This window comes from Megalobrama amblycephala, linkage group LG3 (genome assembly GCF_018812025.1).
Source record: "Megalobrama amblycephala isolate DHTTF-2021 linkage group LG3, ASM1881202v1, whole genome shotgun sequence".
NCBI classification, from domain to species: domain Eukaryota; kingdom Metazoa; phylum Chordata; class Actinopteri; order Cypriniformes; family Xenocyprididae; genus Megalobrama; species Megalobrama amblycephala.
The window spans coordinates 26,473,753-26,493,719 of record NC_063046.1 but is presented as its reverse complement, the minus strand read 5'-3'; the positions used below and the strand labels follow the sequence as shown (position 1 = coordinate 26,493,719).

The 19,967-nt window shown below is 37.8% G+C and overlaps 1 protein-coding gene across 1 annotated transcript; it reads right to left on the bottom strand.

Annotated features, from left to right (window-relative positions):
* On the bottom strand, positions 1-19,880 carry LOC125264913 (neuropilin and tolloid-like protein 2). Its single transcript, XM_048184708.1, has 9 exons — positions 19,251-19,880; positions 12,828-12,884; positions 12,229-12,369; positions 10,620-10,868; positions 9,134-9,181; positions 8,709-8,836; positions 7,824-8,052; positions 4,110-4,223; positions 1-2,234 (listed from the first exon to the last, which is right to left on the bottom strand). Exons 1-9 carry the CDS (start codon positions 19,258-19,260, stop codon positions 1,531-1,533), a joined length of 1,680 nt encoding a protein of 559 aa, XP_048040665.1. The 5' UTR covers positions 19,261-19,880; the 3' UTR covers positions 1-1,530.
* Between the last annotated feature and the right edge of the window lie 87 nt (positions 19,881-19,967).

Sequence of the window (19,967 nt, the reverse complement as noted above, 5' to 3'; positions counted from 1 at the left end):
ATTTAAAGAGCAGGTTTTTCCCATCAGTCATCATTAGAACACATTTTACACATGGCTCTTGATTCTAACTTGTACTTGCCCTTATGAAATGTACCATAGTTCTTGTAATTGTTTAACTGTAGCATTTGCTATAATAAGGCTATAATTACAGATGAGACCAATTAGGCCAATATTGACTTTTTTTTCTTTTTTATTAATCTATAGAATTTCTTATGAAAAACAGCAGCCTACACATTTAGAAACTATGGCTACAACATGGCACAGTTGTAAGAGTGAAAAATCTATTCCCTTAACCATTCCCTTTTTATTATAAATTCTACAAGTTAGTCAAAATGTAACACAGTAAATATGCCTACAATAAAATGTGATAAATTCTAGTAAATGTGGTCACGAGTAGTTTAAAAAGCTTTCTCATGTAAGTTGGTGCAAGTTTTCTCCTCTTTTCATCAGTCTTTTTAGTTTATGTGGCTGTTTTAGATCATGTTTGACTTTTTCCATAGCGTTTTAAACCGGTAAATTCTCAATAGAATTCAAATGGGTTGCACATTTTATCATCAGCTTCACGATAGTATAATACTTTTGGGCCGAGCTGCTGAACACGCAGAGTATATGGTGATTCACGTGCCACTCATGCACAATTAAACAAACTGTGCTTCAGTCATATTGCACTGATAATTGGTCCGATCAACTTAGTGCTTATAAAAGCCCAGAACGTTCGGTACATGTATAACTAATTAATAGCCTGACACAAACTATGCCCCTGGACAAGACATTTCGTCTCTTGGTTTGCGTAGCCCTGGCCATGGTTCTGATTATCTGTGATTACCGTGTCGCATGCCATTTTTGTTTTCAGTGGAAGAAAACCGGTCTTATCCTGTCTGGTTTAGGCACGGTGTGAATAATACCTATAACAATAACAATATTAGCATCCACACCAACGGATGATAACATTCTGTTTATTGTAAGCACGTGCTGCAGTTACCGTATGTCATGTGCTGCTTGAGTTGAGTGGATTCTGATTGGCAGTCTTTTTATTTTTCATCAGCAAAAAATCGTTCTGAAAGCGATTAACATGAACAATATTATTCCTCTGTGTCGTTATCATTAAAGACTTTACTATTCTCATAGAATTAGGATGCTTATTAAAACTTTATCGTTATAATTATCGATATCGTTCCTTGGTGTGAACGGCTCTTAAGGATACAGCAGGGGAGGGTTTTGACCACTAGATGACTTCAGTTTATAATAATGACAGTCATCTTCATTTGAGTTCATAATTTGAGTTATCCACAGAATCAAATGATGCCAAATGTGAGTTAATGCTGAGCAACAACACAAAACCTACATAAAGTTTATCTTTCATTTTAAATTTACATAGATTAAAATAGCCAGCCATGTCTTCTCGTCTGTCTGTTCGTGTACAGTCCGTTCGCTCAGTGCTCGTCTACATGGCACTGGAGCCCGTGCATTAAAAACAACAATGCAGGACAAAGTCGGTGGCAGTCAGGGCTCTCGTTCTCCCTCGCCATCTCAGAAGTCCATAGATATGGAACGCTGTCCCGGGTCCACCACGGTGGTGGTGTTGCTGCTACTACGAGCATTGCCATGGTTACGGATGGTAATGCTCCCGCAGCCGCTTCCGATGCTGCCAGCAGCCCCTCCTACGCTCCCACCCCTCACGTAGATTTCACAGGGGATCTCCTCCATCACGCGGTCCTCGATCACCTGCTCGGCGCAGTCGTGAGTCTGTTTGTATCCGTAGCAGCTCTTCTTGTAGGTGCCGGTGTTGCTGCTGTTGAAGGTCTTCATGGGAGGTGGCTTGGAGAAATCGTTGTGGTAAGAGAGCTCCATTGAGCTGAGCGTGGTGCGGCTTTGCTTCATGCTGCCGCCCGAGGAGGGCTGGGCACCGCAGTGGTGCTCGTGGATGCATCGAGACATGGTGGAGGAGCGCCGCAGCTTATGGTAGCCGTCCAGCTCGTCCGACAGCTCGGCCAGGTCTGACGACAGCTCCTTGTCGCGGAGGGAAAACAGCTCATAGTTGGGGGGATCGAAGACTTCTTGGAAGCCGCCTTTGTTGAAGACCGGCGGCCGACGGGCTACTACCTTCTTACGGGGTTGCTTCATTTGCACCAGGATGGAGATGATGAGCAAGACCAGAACCACACCAGCGGAGATGCCAATTACCGTGCCGTGTGTCTTTGTGATTTGGTGAAAGAGTCCTGTGGACTTCCTTTCTGAAGTGGAGATACAAAGAGTTTTTAGTCAAACAAACTTTAAACCATAAAGAAACATAAAGACTAAATCTATTTATATAGCACATTTGATGAGCAAGACCTGCAATTTACAAGCAGCAGAAGTTGACTCATTCATTCAGAATACATTTCACCTGAGTTTGCTGCCCAAAATGTGTGGACAGAGAAAATGCCACTAAATAATATTACACTAGCATTCAAAAGTTTGGGATCTGTAAGATTTTTAATGTTTTTAAAAATAAGTTTTGTCTGCTCACCAAGGCTGCATTTATTTAATTAAAAATACAGTAAAAACAGTAATATTGTGAAATAATTTTACATTTTAAAATAGCGGTTTTCTATTTGAAAATATTTTAAAATGTAATTTATTCCTGTGATGGCAAAGCTGAATTTTCAGCATCATTACTCCAGTCTTCAGTGTCACATGATCCTTCAGAAATCATTCTAATATGAGGATTTGCTGCTCAAGAAACATTTATTGTGTACAATTGTACAAAATATTTGTGTACAATTTTTTTTTTTTCAGGATTCTTTGACGAATATCAATTTATGAAATATATATCTTATATGAAATATAATCTTTTGTAACATTATAAATGTCTTTACTGTCACTTTTGATCAATTTAATGCATCCTTGCTGAATAAAAGTATTCATTTCTGTAATTTCTTTTCAATAAAGAATAAAAATTCTTATTGACCCCAAACTTTTGAACGGTAGTGTATAATCTGACAAAAGCTTTGTATTTCAGATAAATGCTGTTCTTTTGAACTTTCTATTCATCAAGGAATCCTGAAAAAAAAGTACACAACTGTTTTCAACATTGATAATAATAAGAAATGTTTCTTGAGCAGCAAATCAGCATATTAGAATATGCTTACATTTTTCGAAAATGACCGATCGTTTCACTAGATAAGACCCTTATTCCTCGTCTGGTATTGTTTAAAGCCCTTTGAAGCTGCACTGAAACTGTAATTTTGACTTTCAACCGTCTGGAGGCCATTGAAGTCTACTATAAGGAGAATAATCCTGGAATGTTTTCATCAAAAACCTTCATTTCTTTTTGACTGAAGAAAGAAAGACATGAACATCTTGGATGGCATGGGGGTGAGTAAATTATCAGGAAACATTTTTTTGAAAGTGAACTAATCCTTTAACTAACTTGGCACAAGCTGATTGGCTATTCCGCCAAGACCAAATACATTAACAAAATCAAAAGTGACACTAAAGATATTTAAGATGGTAAAAGATTATTTTAAATAAATGCTCTTCTTTTGACTTTTCTATTAATCAAAGAATCCTAAAAAAATGTATCACGGTTTCCACAAAAATATTAAGCAGCAAAACTTTTTTCAACACTGATAATAATAAGAAATGTTTCTTGAGCAGCAAATCAGCATATTAGAATAATTGCTGAAGGATCATGTGACACTGAAGACTGGAGTAATGATGCTGAAAATACAGCTTTGCCATCAGAATAAATGATATTTTAAAAATATATTCAAAAAGAAAATGGTTCTTTTTGACTATAATAACATTTCACAATTTTTCAGTTTGACTGTATTTTTGGTCAAATACATGCAGCCTTGGTGAGCATGAGAAACTTTTTTTTCAAAAATATTAAAAATCTTACTGATCCCAAACTTTTGAACCGTAAAATATATTTAAAAAATATTTTTAATAATAATAAAGTTGCAACATATGCTATTTTAATAATAAAAACAACATTAAATATTGTTACAAAAATACAATGGTTAATTTTATAGAAGAATAGCAATTTAACCACAAAAGTAGATTCGTCCCGTTCCAGGTCGTAGGTGACTGAGGAAACAGAAGCTGGTGTTTATGCAGTAACTCACCCTTGCAGTGGTTCTCATCCCAGGGGTAGACGCAGTTCTGAACACCATTGCACACTAGTGAGTTGTTGATGCACATGTTGCTGTGACAGAAAAAGGTGCTGCTAGAGCAGGGAGCTGAAAAACAGAAAAGATAAAGAAGATTAAATCTCTTAAAAACAAGGCAACAGCAGCTCTTTATTCTCATAGCAGGGCGTCAGCGGCCGTTTGAAGAAATGTGCGCCTCATGCCTGTGCCACAGGCTGTGTAGCGGGTGTTGAACACAACACTATAAATCAAATATAACAGCCATCACAAAGCCCATCTGGCCAAGTTGCCATGAAACTCTTTTCTGAATGAACGCTTAGCATACTAGTCAGAGCGGAGGGTAACGAATAATGGACAGAGAAGGAGGGGGAGATAAGCTTGTAATTGAAGGTGAGTGCTGATCTCTGGGGATGAATCCTTCAGGCTGTGTCTGCAAACCCTGACACTCATCTCCTCATTGTGTCTCCCACTTCTAGCTGCACAGCCTCATCCCTCGGCCTCCATTTTACGCCAAAACCAAACCAAACCACTACTTTAGCGTCCTCCTTGCAAATGCAATGCTAGAGCCTGAGAGGAGAGGGAAAAATCTCATCCAGTTTATGTGATTAAGTGCTTCTGACACAGGATTGAAGAGGTTGTAACTAATTTCCTGGCAAGTTTTGTGGTCCCACTATAGTGTGTTCATTTTCAAAATTTTTAGAGATTTCTTGCCTTCCAACAATGGTCACTGATGACTACCAAAATCAGTACCAAAATGTTTCATGGTTTCCACAAAAATATTAAGCAGCACAACTGTTTTCAACATTGATAATATTAAGACGAATGTTTCTTGAGCAGCAAATCAGCATATTAGAATGATTTCACTGAAGACTGGAGTAATGATGCTGAAAATTCAGCTTCACAGGAATAAAATTACATTTTAAAATAGGAAACAGTTATTTTAAATTGTAATAATATCTCACAATATTACTATTTTTACTGTGTATTTGATTTGATCACATAAATGCAGCCTTGGTGAGCGTAAGAGACTTCTTTCAAAAACATTAATAAATCTTACTGACCCAAAACTTTTGAACTGATAATGTACACTGCCCGGCCAAAAAAAGTTGCTGTCTGGAACAATAAAAAGGCAAATAAAAAAAGAAAAATAACATGCACCTCTTGATGGAAATAACATCGCAACATTTATTTCCATCAAGAGGTGCACCATTTTTGTTCAAGAACTTGTACTAACAATGCAAGAGGTGAGCACTCTGTAAAGCCTCATCCAGCACATCCCAAAGACTTTCAGTGAAATTAAGGTCTGGACTCAGAGGTGCAAATTCATGTGTGAAAATGATTCTTCATGTTCCCTCCCAACCATTCTTTCACAGTTGGAGCCTGATGAATTTTGTCATCCTGGAATATGGCCATGATGTGTCTTCCAACATGGTTGTTTAAAGGATTAGTTCACTTTTAAATAAACTTTTCCTGATAATTTACTCACCCCCATGTCATCCAAGATGTCCATGTCTTTCTTTCTTCAGTCGAAAAGAAATTAATGTTTTTGATAAAAACATTCCAGGATTTTTTTCCATATAGTAGACTTCAATGGGCACCAAACAGTTGAAGGTCAAAATTAGTTTACTCTTCTTCTTCTCTATTTGAATTCCGGCAGTGTAGACACTGCTAAGAGTATTACTGCCCTCCACAGGTCAAAGTTTTGAACTAATTTTTATATGCAATATGCTAGTATATAACAATAAGTTCAAACTTTGACCTGTGGAGGGCAGTAATACACTTAGCAGTGTCTACACTGCCGGAATTCTAAAAGAGAAGAAGAAGAGAGCTAGTTCAAGATGAACATTTATGGTTAAAACTTATATAATTTTCATTTTTTTTCAGAAAATGAGCGATGGTTTCACTAGATAAGACCCTTATTTCTCATCTGGGATCGTGTAGAACAATTTGAAGCTGCAGTGAAACTAATTATGACCTTCAACGGTTTGGTGCCCATTGAAGTCAATTTCTTTTTGACTGAAGAAAGAAAGACATGGACATCTTGGATGACATGGGGGTGAGTAAATTATCAGGAAAAGTTTATTTAAAAGTGGACTAATCCTTTAAGAAATGAAAAGCAACACACTCCATCAATTAGGGTTAGGAGAACTGTTGCCAAACATATAACATGCTAGAAAAATAATAACCACTTCAATTATGACCCAATCATAGAGTTTTAGATAAAGTTTTTGCCTATTTAAATTGACTTTTTTTTCTTTTTTTGGCCTGGCAGTGTATTTGTGGCACCTGACCTGGCTCCCAAACTTGAATTAGTATGTATTCTGATGGTAAAAGGGCAAATATATTTTGAAAAGCAGTGGAAAAGAAAGCGAAAGTGTTGCTAATTGCCAAGATGGTAGAGAAGGCATTAAACGAACCAACTAATCCAAACACAACTTGGCCGTGTCAATCTATTCACAGCGCCGCAAGGCTTTCAACAGTACAAACACTGTGATGAAAATCATTTGCATTTGCCACTGCAACTGCTTTTGCACAGTGAGCAAGATTAATATTCACATGGAGTTGACATTGAATGCTACAATTAATTCCTCTGATTATTCTGGCATTTATTAAAGTATTACAGACTAGAGCAAAAATATCTGTTTGCTCCATGGTAATTTTCCGTTTTAGCATTCAACCTTTAAACAGCCACTGTCCTGAAAAGCAAAGAGGGAAAAATGTGATATTTCGTCCATACCCAATATCTAATTCATGAAGTAAAGCTTCATTTAGTGTTTTCTTTCTTTTCAGCAGCAGCAGCAGCAGATAACTTCCAATTTTCCATCATGACTGACCCATTAGCATGAGAAATGTGCAACACTATAGCCCTGTTATTTGATTTCCTATGCAAAGGTTGGCGAGTAATTGGCTTTTTGATATTACCGCCTTCTACAGAGATTACTTTAATTAACTTCACACTTTTAAATGGACAATTTTTAAATGACAAAACAGGTTAGAGTCAGTTCCCATGGATCACAGCGTATTTCAGTCTATTATTCAACATCTTTATTCTGACATTTCAAGCAACAATTGTGATAAACTTACATGCTTCAAAAGAGCTTATTTCCATTTCTGCATGATAAATTTATATTGGATTAAAAGGTGGAATGTCCCTGGATATAGACTTTGAAGACTATGAGTGTTGACGGTTAACAATACTTCATTGCAGCGCGTGTAACAGTTAAATTGAGATGTACAGCAGCATATTACGTTTTTATGTTAATGGCATGTAAATCCTAATGAAATTTGGCACATTATAATCTGGGGAACTGTCCTGCTCTCTTTGTTTTCGTGCTGTTTTCATACTGCGGTTAGCAGAAGACTTGCAATCCTGGAAAGGCAGACTCAGCCTAAAGCACATTACAAAATGAAATATAAATGATGTTTCTACCCAACCTGCTGGCTTTCCCTCCTTTTCTTTTTTTTTTTTTTTTTTTTTGCTAGCTGACGTGGCACAGACTTATCCAAAGGTCACATTCATCCACACTAACTTTCTACCACCGTGGAAGCCACTGATTTAGCCTTGAAATATGAACGCTGCACTCACTGCTTCTCAATTCAATGGTACAAGTGGCCACTAATAGTGTTCACTATGATTTGTATTGCACGTCCATCCTGCTGTAATTTGACGTTAAGAACGTCTATACTCACGATCCACAAATGAGGTGAAGAGCATGCGGAAACGGCTGAGTCTGCTGCTCTCGTCGGCCCACATGCGCACGACACCCACGCCAGTATCCAGCATCACGTCATTGGCCACCGTGCTGCAGAACTTTGCTTTCAGGTTCTCAATGGCGCTGCTGCCATCATACACGGCCACAAAGTTCTTCTTGCACTCGTTTGAGTGCTCCATCTGGTACTCGAGGAAGCGAAGGTATATCTGCAGGGAAGAAGCAACCTTTAAATGCATCAGCTAGATTATGCAAAATGCTGACTCGAACAGGACAAGAAAGAGTACAGCAATTAGCAAAAACTGAATTTCGAGCAGAATGGAAAATATTGCTGTATTTTAGTCTGAGACGGAGTGAACTGATCTGATCTATGGGGACTGATTACCAAGAATAACAAAAAAAGCTCCTGGCTATGTTTTCTTAAAGACACAGGCATAAAATATTCTCAAAAAATATGCTCCTCGCAACTCTAATGACTTATCTTTATGCTTTGTAATCATTCACTCCTCTGCCAAGTTCTTCAGGGATATTTTTTTAGCCTGCTAAGTGTTCCGGTCTGTTTAGTGCAGGTAAGCATGTAATCCCAAAGCCATCTTAATGCAGTTTTCCTCCCTCAGTCTTATTCCTAGTACTTGCTGATTCGGCTCAACCGACATTTCTGCATCATTGGCCTAATACTTGCTGTTACTGCATTGCTAATTTGAGCTCTCCTTGAAAAGTTTTCTCAGCAGAAAAAGGGTCGGGGGGCCTGATGGCCTCCTGACTCTTGTCAGGTTTTAGGTGCTCATATATCTGCCGGTGGCAGAAGAGCAGGGTCATCTGATTTGATGAACTGTGCAAGTAAAGGAGGAGCCAAGAGGGTCACCTTGGACTGAGGAAGGGCACGGATGGTCCAGATGCAGTCCAACGCGTCTCCGTTTTTGATTTTATCCTCTTCTTCCACCTGACTGGAGCGGATGACTCCGTCTGAACCACTGATCTCAAACTGGCAATCTGCCGTGGGAAAAGGTTGGAAGCAAGAAAATACAGTGGAGAGAGAAATTAGGAAAAAAGAAAAAACTAAAGTGGTACTAGCAAAAAGAAAGCAAGAGGAAGCATTGACTACAAATTGGAGGCAAATAGAGGGTTTTTGAAGAAAACAGAAATGGAAAGTCTGACAAGAGACATGAGACCAACAGAGAGAGGGAGGAGTGGAGGATGTCAGTAGCAGATAGCCTGCAGTCTGCCGCAGAGAATAGAAAGCACTTCAGATGGAATTGAAGTGGGGGGTGAAAATATTGAGGGGCTTACCTGGAATTGGATTTAGCAATCCACCGACGTGCAAATGAAAATCTGGGTCTGAAATGATAAGACAGATATCGCATTACCCAGATAGCACACACTGTAAATCCCATGCTCCAAACGTGCAATAAAATCCAGTTTAAGAGAGCCGAGGGTGCTGCGGTGCAAAGATCTGCCATTTGATCTAATAGGCGGAATTTAGCATTTGTCTTATTTGACCTTAAACACACACAACATCTGAAACTTTTAAAGCTACTGCATCTGGATCTTGCCCAGAATTTTAACGCCTAAAAATCCATTGAATCAAGCAGAAGTATTGGTATCACTTTACAATAAGGTTTCTTTAGTTAACATTAGTTAACTACTTAACGATACTTACAAAACCATTTATTAATCTTAGTTAATGTTAATTTCAACATTTACTAATGCATTACTAAAATCAAAAGTTGTATTTGTTAACATTAATTAATGCACTGTGAACAAACATGAACAAACAATGAACGACAGTATTTTTATTAACTGACATTAACAAAGGTTAACAAATGAGACCTTATTGTTACTGAAGTATTTCTATTCAAGTATAAGGACAGCATAATGACAGCAAGCTTGCATTAATATTTCCTGCACTGAAAACATATTAACCTAAAATATGTACTTCATGTAATATAATCTCTAAATTAATAGATTTTATTCAAGAAACCTAAACATTAGATTACACCAACAACAGAAATTTTAAGGACTAGATCAGGTAGAAATAGCTCCTTATAGCAACAATTGCAGGTTTCCACATTTTAGTGTGTATAATAGTGGCTATAAATAATAATAAAAAAAAAAAAATAGTTATCAGAAGTTGGCCATTGAAAATGATTACAAGCTTGATTGTTGTGAAATCTAATTTACATGAGGAGGATGATCACATTTATATCTGAAGGTAATTAATCTGCATGGAATGGATTCTAAATCACAAAGTGCAGCATTTACTGAATACAAAGTCCCGTTTGTGTGTTTATCACTGCATATAGAACATACATCAAGTCCGACAGACAAATAAACAATGCTGCAGTGTGAAACAGGCCTAAGAAGTGACAAGCAAGGACTCTTTACAAGGTCCAGAGCATAAAGGCTATCTATTTAAATTCAGAATGCATTTATGACTTCAGTTATCAAGCTCAAATATAGAACACTTCTTGCTTTCACTGTCCGGGCTGGTGAATGTGATTTCACCAAGTAGAACATGTCCCTGGATCAACATCCTTGTTGATCCATAAGTTTACAGTTAATGTGAAGTATGCTTACAACAAGTCTTAGGGGCTTCTACACCATTCGTATTCACCTATCATTTCCCTCTGATTTAAGGTATACGTTACAGATATGGTTAGGTTTAGGGGTAGAGATGGGGTTAGGACTATATGGGATGTTGTTCCAGGATCAACAAACGATGCTTGATCCAGGAACAAGTCTTACTTGGCAAAATCACGGCGAATCTCAGGGTTACCTGCTATAAAAGTGTATTTGACACGGAAGCCTAAGCCTTCAAGCTCCTCGTCACTGGTGAATTTGATCCACATGAAGCGGCCCGTGGAGGTGACCACACCGGGACTCTTTGGCCCACAGAAGCGATCAATAAGAGGGGAGAAACCGAAGGGACCATCCCTTATCTCAATGTGGTCGAAGCGGCACTCGAAGGACGGCTCGATATAATACGTTTTGTCAAAGGCCAGCTGAATTCTCTGCCTAGGGAGAGCTGCAGAAGAGAGAATCGAGAATGAAAGAGAAAACATTATAATTAATTTATAACTGTAGAGTATGTGTCACTGTAAGCAGTGCTGGAGGAACCTATTTTTTATTCCCGACAATCGGAAACACAATATTACTACATTATATAATTATAATAATCCGCCAGTCAAGCACAGCCTCTGAGACACGCACACACATACACACACACAGGGAATATTTATCAAAATGAACAACACAGATGTCACATCCACATAATATCCAGTGCCCACATAATGAACAGACAGTCTACTACAAATGAAGATAAACTCTCTTTCATAACCCTGTCGAAAGAACTTGATAGACCATTATATTGCAATGCACATTTCATTTGAATTAATTTTGATTTATTAAGACGAATACAGAAATGTCCACAGTAATCTCCAATTTGTGATGTACAATAAATGCACGAACATGTAATACAATGAAACAACCACTATCCGCTAACTCAATTTGAATTTAGGTCACCTGCTTGAGGCACAACAACCATAATCATATCAGTCTCTGAAACAAATAACCAATGTCACTGCTGATTTAGGTTTGTTCAGCTGTATTTGCAGCAGCTTGCATTAAAACTACAGACTCTGCAGAATCTACAGTCATTTATCAAGGAAAAAAAAAAGCTCCTTTCTGTTCTGCATATAAAGGCATATAAATATGCATAGGATTATTACTATCCGTTCAGTTAAATAAGTTACTAGGGTGAATTAAGATAATGTGGGCCACTGGGTAATGTGGAAGCTTAACTAAGCTCTGACTAAACCGTGTACATTTTTGTACAAGTGTTTGTTAAAATGCTCATACTCTAGCTAATTTTTCTTATTTGTTGGTCTGAAGTGGAAGCAAGCTGCATAGGTCAAAAGTGTTGAAATCCAGCTGACAGTAGCTATATTTATTTATTCTACAAAAACAAAAAAAACAATGCAATAAATAAATTTACACTGATCTCACAATGATATCTCATTTAAAATATTTTTTTTCTTCTTCAAAAGACTTATACATGCTGTCAGAATGTTTTTGAATATATACACAGGGGGCGCTCTTGTACTGCTGGAAATACTGTTACGCCAGTACAAAATTGTGTTACTCACGCTTGTAGTGTTATACTGAGATGCACTAGCAGATATGTTGCTAACAGAATATAATTAGTGGTGGATATACCATAATAATAAAGAGAACAGAAGTTCCTAGAGGCAAAATATAACACTCCCATATTAGTAAACATTGTTAACTTGAGGGAGACATCAATCACGCTGTCATTAACAGTTCCTGTCAGCTTGACATCTAACAGCTGAAGAATAGCTGGAAAAACTTTCTTTTAGGGAGGTTACCTTCTAGGATGTACACACACTCCTTGTTGGGTGGATAGGAGTTAGGATAGTTTGGAGATGTAAACAGCCCTCCATTGATATTCCGGGTCCACTGGCCGCACTGCTCAGCGTTTGACAGAGATTCACCTGCATTCTGCGTCTCTGTGAGAAAGGATGAATTAAAGGGGCGGGGATACGGGAAACAGGAACTAAAATACAGCTAAGATTAGCAATTACTGAAGCAGTGTGAAGAGACTGAGTCAGGATTTTGCAGATGGTAACAGTTCACTGTCATCAACATTTGCTCGAATGGTCATTGACCATACAGTCGGATACTGATTTGACTTGAAGAATTCTTCCATATTAATTTTAAGCTTCCAAAGAAAGATCTTGACAAAAACAAATATTTATCACTAGTCTGATGAAAGGAAGCATTTGTTTTGCATTTTTAATGAGTTTAAACATGCTACATTTACTGGCCAGCTTACCCACAAACTGCTAAGAAACTAAGAGCAAAATGAGCTGCACAGGAACCCTCTGCAAGCCCGGTGCAAACGTGTACAGATAGGACTGTCACAGTTGACAGTTCAGATATGAGAGTGATAATGTGTGAGTCATACCTTTAATTTTCTGCGCCAGGGCAAATCCCTCTTCTATTACAATGAGGAGAACCCAAGCTGGAAACAAGAGTGAGCAAGAGCATGTCAAATGTTAGCAGACAAAAATAGGCATGTGACATCACATATAACCACAGTTATGTCCTTCATCTGACACTGTACTCTGGACACCCGTATACAAGACTGGGAAATACTGTATCAGTACTGCAAAACAACCATACCAGATATGACTCCTGAAGCGCTTTGCTGTTGGGCCAGTAAACTCGGATTCAGACAAATCATATGTTGGTGAGGAGAACCTTAAAAACTACAGCGTAGAATCTATAAATCTTATTTGACTGATCCAGTCTTGTCTCTCTCGGTCTGCCCACAGCCAGCTGTGATTCATTGTGCGGACCGTGGAGGCAAAGGCCAGGGGCGACGTGGGCACAAAAACATGAGCACATTGATCACCCAAAACTCCTCTATTATTCTCCAAGCCTCACATCAGGACAGGAATAAATCTAGCGGACTGATCAATCGTTTAAGATCATTGTCATGTCATAACACATCATGGACTTGAAGCTTATCTCTGACATGAGGCCAGATGGTCAAAGAATCCCTGCCTCAAAAATGTGTAATTAAGTGACATGCACAGCCACATTGTTGATTTAATTATGATGCAATATTAATTTATTTCCTTCTGGATTTTGTGAGCATTAATTATCTAAACAGCAGATAATTAATGAACAACTATGTGCTTATAGTTGTTGGCCACTGAATTCGTATTGAGAATGCAGGGAAACCCATCACTTTCAGACCATTCATTTGCCATTCATTCAGTATGATGAGATAAACCTGAAGACAGCCACAAGGGCATTATGTCAAGAACGGCGTGCCTCAGCTTTCATCCTGCTACGCATTTTACAGTCAGTGTACAAATTAAATCAAATGGACCCTTTTCACATTTCCAGCCAGGGTCCACATTTCTCATTAGCGAATGTCGTCATATCTGGGTAAACTTCTACTTGTGAATGGGAGAATACATCAAATATATATATAAAAAAAACCATTACAGCATTTCCACAACTTTTCAAAACAAGAAAATAAATAAATGAATAAATAAAGAGAGATTATGACAGTCAGAAGGAAAATGTCAAATTTACAGTCACCTCCAAAGAAATCAATTAGAAACACCCTCATAGCACACAGTGTTAACTAGTTTTAGTTTTCGTCATTGAATGGTAATATAACAAGCATAGCATTATAAATGTCATTTTTTTTAATAAAAATATATTTTGAGAAAAACTTTGCTAGATGTACAATATTAATAATAATGTCATCAAAGTCTGTGAAAGGGGTCCATAACTTTCTGTCATTCATTTTTAAGGGGAGCAGTCTGTTTGAGAGGTTTCTTTTGGCGCCCCAACATTGTTAGATGATCGTCAACTAAAGACATTTTAATCAAAACATTTTTTTGTGATATATATGTGATGTGTAAATCTATAATAAAGTAATAAAAGCAATGACAGTAGGTCTACTTATGTCAATGCACTGTCCGACACTGCAGGAATTTGTTGCTATGGTAACCAGGTACACACGACATCTGAGTGTTTTTCGAAGGCTGCACACACCGGAGGTGGCATCTGTCGACTGCATACATCATTGAAACTGTCTATTTTCAGAAAAGTAACCATTACATAGCAACCATTACATTGTTGGCACAATACTGAAATTTCTAACTTTGATACGATACCTTGAAAAATATCGATATTCGATACCATTTTCGATACCACTGGGAAACACCTGCCATATAAATATTTTTAATATTATCCCAAATGTTTTTGTTTAACCATTGAAAATCTTGTCAGTCAATATTTTCATGCTTCAAAAAGTATTACACGTAACAGTAATCCATTTGAATTGAGTGGTTTAATCCAAGTCTTCTGAAGTGACACGATCACTTTATATGATGAACAGACTTTATTTGGGCTTTTGATAATATATAAACATTGATCAATTACCATTACAATTATCTCACTTAAATGTTAGCTCACTCAATGTATTTGTGTTTTTACAATGGGGTAATTTTGTTGCAATAGCTCACAGACAGTACAAGGAAGCTTGATTTCAAACTCTGAACTGAATTTATATATATAAAAAACAAGTAAACATTCAGTAATAAAATGAGAAAAAAATAAATTACAAGTAGGCTAGTAGCAAAAATAAATACAATAGAATGAAGATACAAATGGAATAAACAGTGCTTTAAGTTTTTCAGTTAGGTCTAACAGTAGTATTCAGGGAAAAATACTACAGAAATGGAATAAAGTAAACAATCGTCCCCTTGGAATTATAAGGTTCTATCTGCATTCTGAGCAGTTTTGAGATTCAAAGCTTCAAAGATTTTTGCATTCCATTCGACAGTGTAGGTAGAACCTTTTTGTTTCCTAAATAAGTTCCAAAATGTACACAACTTTAAAAAAACATCACATAATGTAAATAAGTTGTCACAGAATATGTGAATAACTCAATTTTGACAAAAATGTCAGATAGAACCTTATAATTCCAAGGGGACAAAATGTAAAATAACACTGGATAGTCTTCATTGCAAAAAAACAAAACAAAAACAAATTGAATACAGATTAATTCTTACAATTAAAGCTACAAAAGTTCAGTCAAGAGCAGTAAATGATTGTCTTTGTCTTTTGTTCTTTGATTAACATTAATGACACAGACAGGAGCAGGTTTATTAGACCGCTGTCACTTTAAGAGCAAGCGCACGGATCTAAGGCTACGTTCAGTTCAGACTGTCAGTCCAAATCCGGTTTTTGTACATATCCGATTGAAATCTGATCAGATTTAGCAAGTGTGAATGGCCAAATTTCCGTTTCAAGCTACATTCATATGTGGTTCGAAATCCTATTCAAATCACATTTCTGGAAATCCGTTTCAGTCTGACTACTCTGATTGGATTTTGCATGGTTTATGTGAATTTCTTACATAAATATCAGACGTTGCTAAAAGAAACATGCTGAAAGTCGCTGCAGAAACAAGGTTGTGTTGTCGCAAAGTGCCAGACGAGCAGAAAATGACAATATAACACAGAGACATGTTTTGAAACCGGCAGAGACAACTGTGGGAATAAAGTTGTGCATACCAGCCTCCTACAAAAGAGCAGCATGGACACACAAAACGGATCTGAACAGTTGCGATACACAATGTGGGCATCAAACTTTTTAGATCAGATTCCAATTGAATGCACAAATATTCAGATTTGGACTGACAGTGTGAATGTAGCCTAATATACAGATACGTTTTCTTTCTCAACTGTTTACGTTCACTGAAGACCGACTGCATTAAAGTGAATTAGGGCTGGGTGATATATCGCATGCGATTGTCACGCGCATGCGACGCAATATCGCGTTCATTATCGAAGCCGATTCATCTGCGATATGAACGCGATATTGCATAGCTTATCAGTGATCTACGGCTCTGTCTATTAAATGCCGCTCCATTTGAAAGCAGGTGATGGCGATTTAGTGGTAATCAGGGAACCGGCTTTACTGACGAAATGCGCGTGACAATTGCATGCGATATATTGCCCAGCCCTAAAGTGAATACTCGCTATGACAGGCATTTTGACATCATTTTATGTGTATTTGATTGTTTAAGCGCAATAATCCTTGAAAGAGAACTCAATTTGATACTCACGATTCGTGAGCTGTTTGAATGTTTTATGTGTGCACGCTCTGGGTGATGCCACGAAACTTGGGGAAATGAGTAAAATTATGCAGAAATTCGGGCTTCGTAACACCAATACTATTCAAACGGAGCAAATAAGATGAGTGAGTGAGAGGAGGAAAGTGCAGCAGGTATACCGTATCAGTGCATCCATACTGCGGGAAATGAGCATTGGAACCGTTTTAGATATTTCATTAATATGTATCGAAAAATCGCTATTTTTGATAACACTCTTGCAAAGTAAGAAAGAAATTACAGTAATTTACGTCTCACGAGGAATAACAGTACATTTTATAATGGTTGCTTTTCTGAAATGCATCTCAACGACAAATACGACCTCTGGAGGGCGCAGCCTTCAAAATGAACGAAAACTTTACTAGGCTACTTTTGTGGTTACTGAAGCACGTCCTGATATTGCCGAGTTAGATGCGTTCCTGGGACAACATATTTTGTTGATCCTGGAACAATATTCTAGTCTGAAAATTTAGTCTTAACCCTATTCCTACCCTTAAACCTAACCCTACCCATAAGTTATCCCAAAAATCAGAGGGAAATGATAGATGAATAACACTGATGTAGAAGCACCAATTCATGATTTTAAGCCTAAACTTGACATAATCTGTAAACTTGTCCTGATTGGTTGATTTGAATGTTGTTCCAGGATCAACAAAAATGTTGACCCAGGAACATGTTGAACTCAGCAATATCAGATTATGCGGTTACGGAAACCTTGTTTGAAAACACTGATGAAATATATATTTATGAATATTTGTAAATAAATATGCACGAGCATTTTTCATCAGTATCTGACGGAACACTGTTATTATGTATAACTTGATGATAACCAGTATATAGCCAACTATGCTAGGGGCGCCAAAAGACAATTCCTACTACTTTCTACAGGACTCACTATCATCGTAGATTCATTTGCTAACTATAAATTAAATTGCATGTTTGGCAAAGAGAAGTCAAACACGACAGTCTCCGTCTGATAAAACACGCCGCTCACGCTAAAGGCAGAACCATATGTTTCATAAGTCTTGAATGATGAATTTAAGAGCTCTTTTGGGATTATCTTATGTGATGAATATTATGAGATCAACAAGGAATATTTTTAAATAGCACACGACTTACAAATGCAGAAAATGCATTGTTTTAGAGCTTAATTAAATTGAGTTTTGTCCTCAAAATGAGGATGGCAATAGTCCACATAGGAATCCTATGACAGGATCCGATTTTCTGCATGAAATATCTTGTGTGCTCTCTGGTTTCAAATGAACACACATCTGGGATGAGCCCCACGGGACGAAATGGTAAAATGTTATGATAGGCCTATAGCCTATTTGAGCAATGTGTCTATACAAACACCAAAACAGATCTCTCCACAAAGGGAAAAAAATGTATTCTCGCATGATTATAACTTTAATCTGTCACTAATCAAACAGATTCAGCTATTTTCCACTGAGCATGTGAGCTATTAATGTCATTTTAATTACTGTAGCCTATTCCACAGTTAATTAAAGGCAGGTGACAAGATTTACCCGCCGCATATCACTTAGGACTATAAATGCCTCGAACTAATTACTCATACTTATGCTAAGTACTGCATTTCTTAACAGATACTGACTGTATTACTCAAGTTTGTAATTTTGACTTTCTCCAAGGCCACATTCAAATAATAATAGCATAACAAAAAATAATAAAATAAAATAAACAGTTGGATTATTTGACAGACGCATCTTGCTAGAAGCAAAATCAGTATACAGTGTCAATGCAGAATCAACAATTATTTGGTTGTAATTCAATTCTAGAGCAGTTGAGAGCAAATTAATTTAGGTTAGTGTGAAATTGGCATTCATCATTTTGCATATTCATATATAACAGGCTACTTGGTGAAATTTTGAAGACTTGCACATTTTACATGACAGCGTTCATATTGCCTTGTGATTGCAAAAATGATAATAGTAGTGAACAATATGTTGCCATTCTGAAAAAAAAATTATTGTATAACTATTTATAATGCTAAAATAATCATAGTGATTTGAATATTTATATTTATTTGTAATGTATAACATGAACGCTGCCATACAAAGCGTTACCCCGTGTGTATTTATATATATATATTTTTTTTAATTTCTTTCTTTATTTCTTTTTCCCCAGTGGTCTGACAAATATCTGCCAATATGCATTTTCTTAAAGCTCAGACACACGGCTCGTCGAGGGTCATGAAGGCTGGGCAGCAGCTCGTGCTCCAGCTGTGGCACGCGGGAGCTGTCACTTCAGCACTCTCGCGCCGCTTCTGCAAATGCCACGCGCTCACGCGGCGAACTTGCAAGAGATGCTGCAGAAATCTAATGCAACTCGACTTCTGTTGTGTTACAATACAGCTTTTAAGGTGCAATTTTTGATGGCCAACAATGACAAAAAACATTTCCTGTCATACAAATGACCAATGGTTTAATGAATATGAAGCAAATAACGCATAGGGGAATTGATTAGCCATATTTCCTTTGACAGACGCTATATTGCTAATAAACAAAAGCACACCTGTAGGTGGCGATGCGATTTATGTTTAGCCCTGAAAAACTTGTTAGACACGGCTCTATATTGTGAACGTTGAGCTGCATTTGTTGCAGAAACCGCCGTTTAGGACCAAACCGCGCTGTGTGGACAGACACGGAAAAAAATAAACGTTAAACTCACCTCTGTGCATTTCCTCTGGCTTTGAATTACCGCTGCGTCCGCCTTCGTGAGCTCTGTAGGCGAGCTTTATCTCTCCATTTTACCAGACCTACAAATCCCAACTTTTCTTCGATCTCGTTAATCCCATTCCTCAAGCTGTAAAGAAACCACAGTATTCCTTACGAAGAGCGCGCACCTCGAGTCTGCCTGACAAGTTGTAAATGAGTTTATAATCCTGTTGAGAAATGTGCTTTGTAAATCCACATGCAATGTACTGCCATTCGCGTCGCGGAGACTCCGGGGAGAGAGGCGGATCTGTGAGAGTCTCGGGCTGAACTGAGGTGATTGCTCTAAACGAGGCTCATTTGAGCTTCGGGCGCTGCTCGCTTGAATGAGCAGCATGTACGCATGCGCAGTGAGAGTAAGACGCGGAGAGCGCGGTCAAGTTAAGGTGACGTGATTCGCCACGACCGCAACATCCTAGAGTATTGATTTATTCTTTATTGAGGAGTTGGGTAATTTACTGTAAGGCAGTCTGCTTTTTGACTGAGAAGGTTTAGATACACAACGGCCCCCTGTCACGACTTTATTTAAATCATTTGACGATTGTCTTCTCATTACACAAACAGTCCTCCACGAACGTATGAACCAGCCGTGTGAATACAAACGCAGTTTTTTCCCTCAGGGTACAAGACGTGATTAATTCATTGCCGATGAGTAGTCTCTTCTGAATCATCT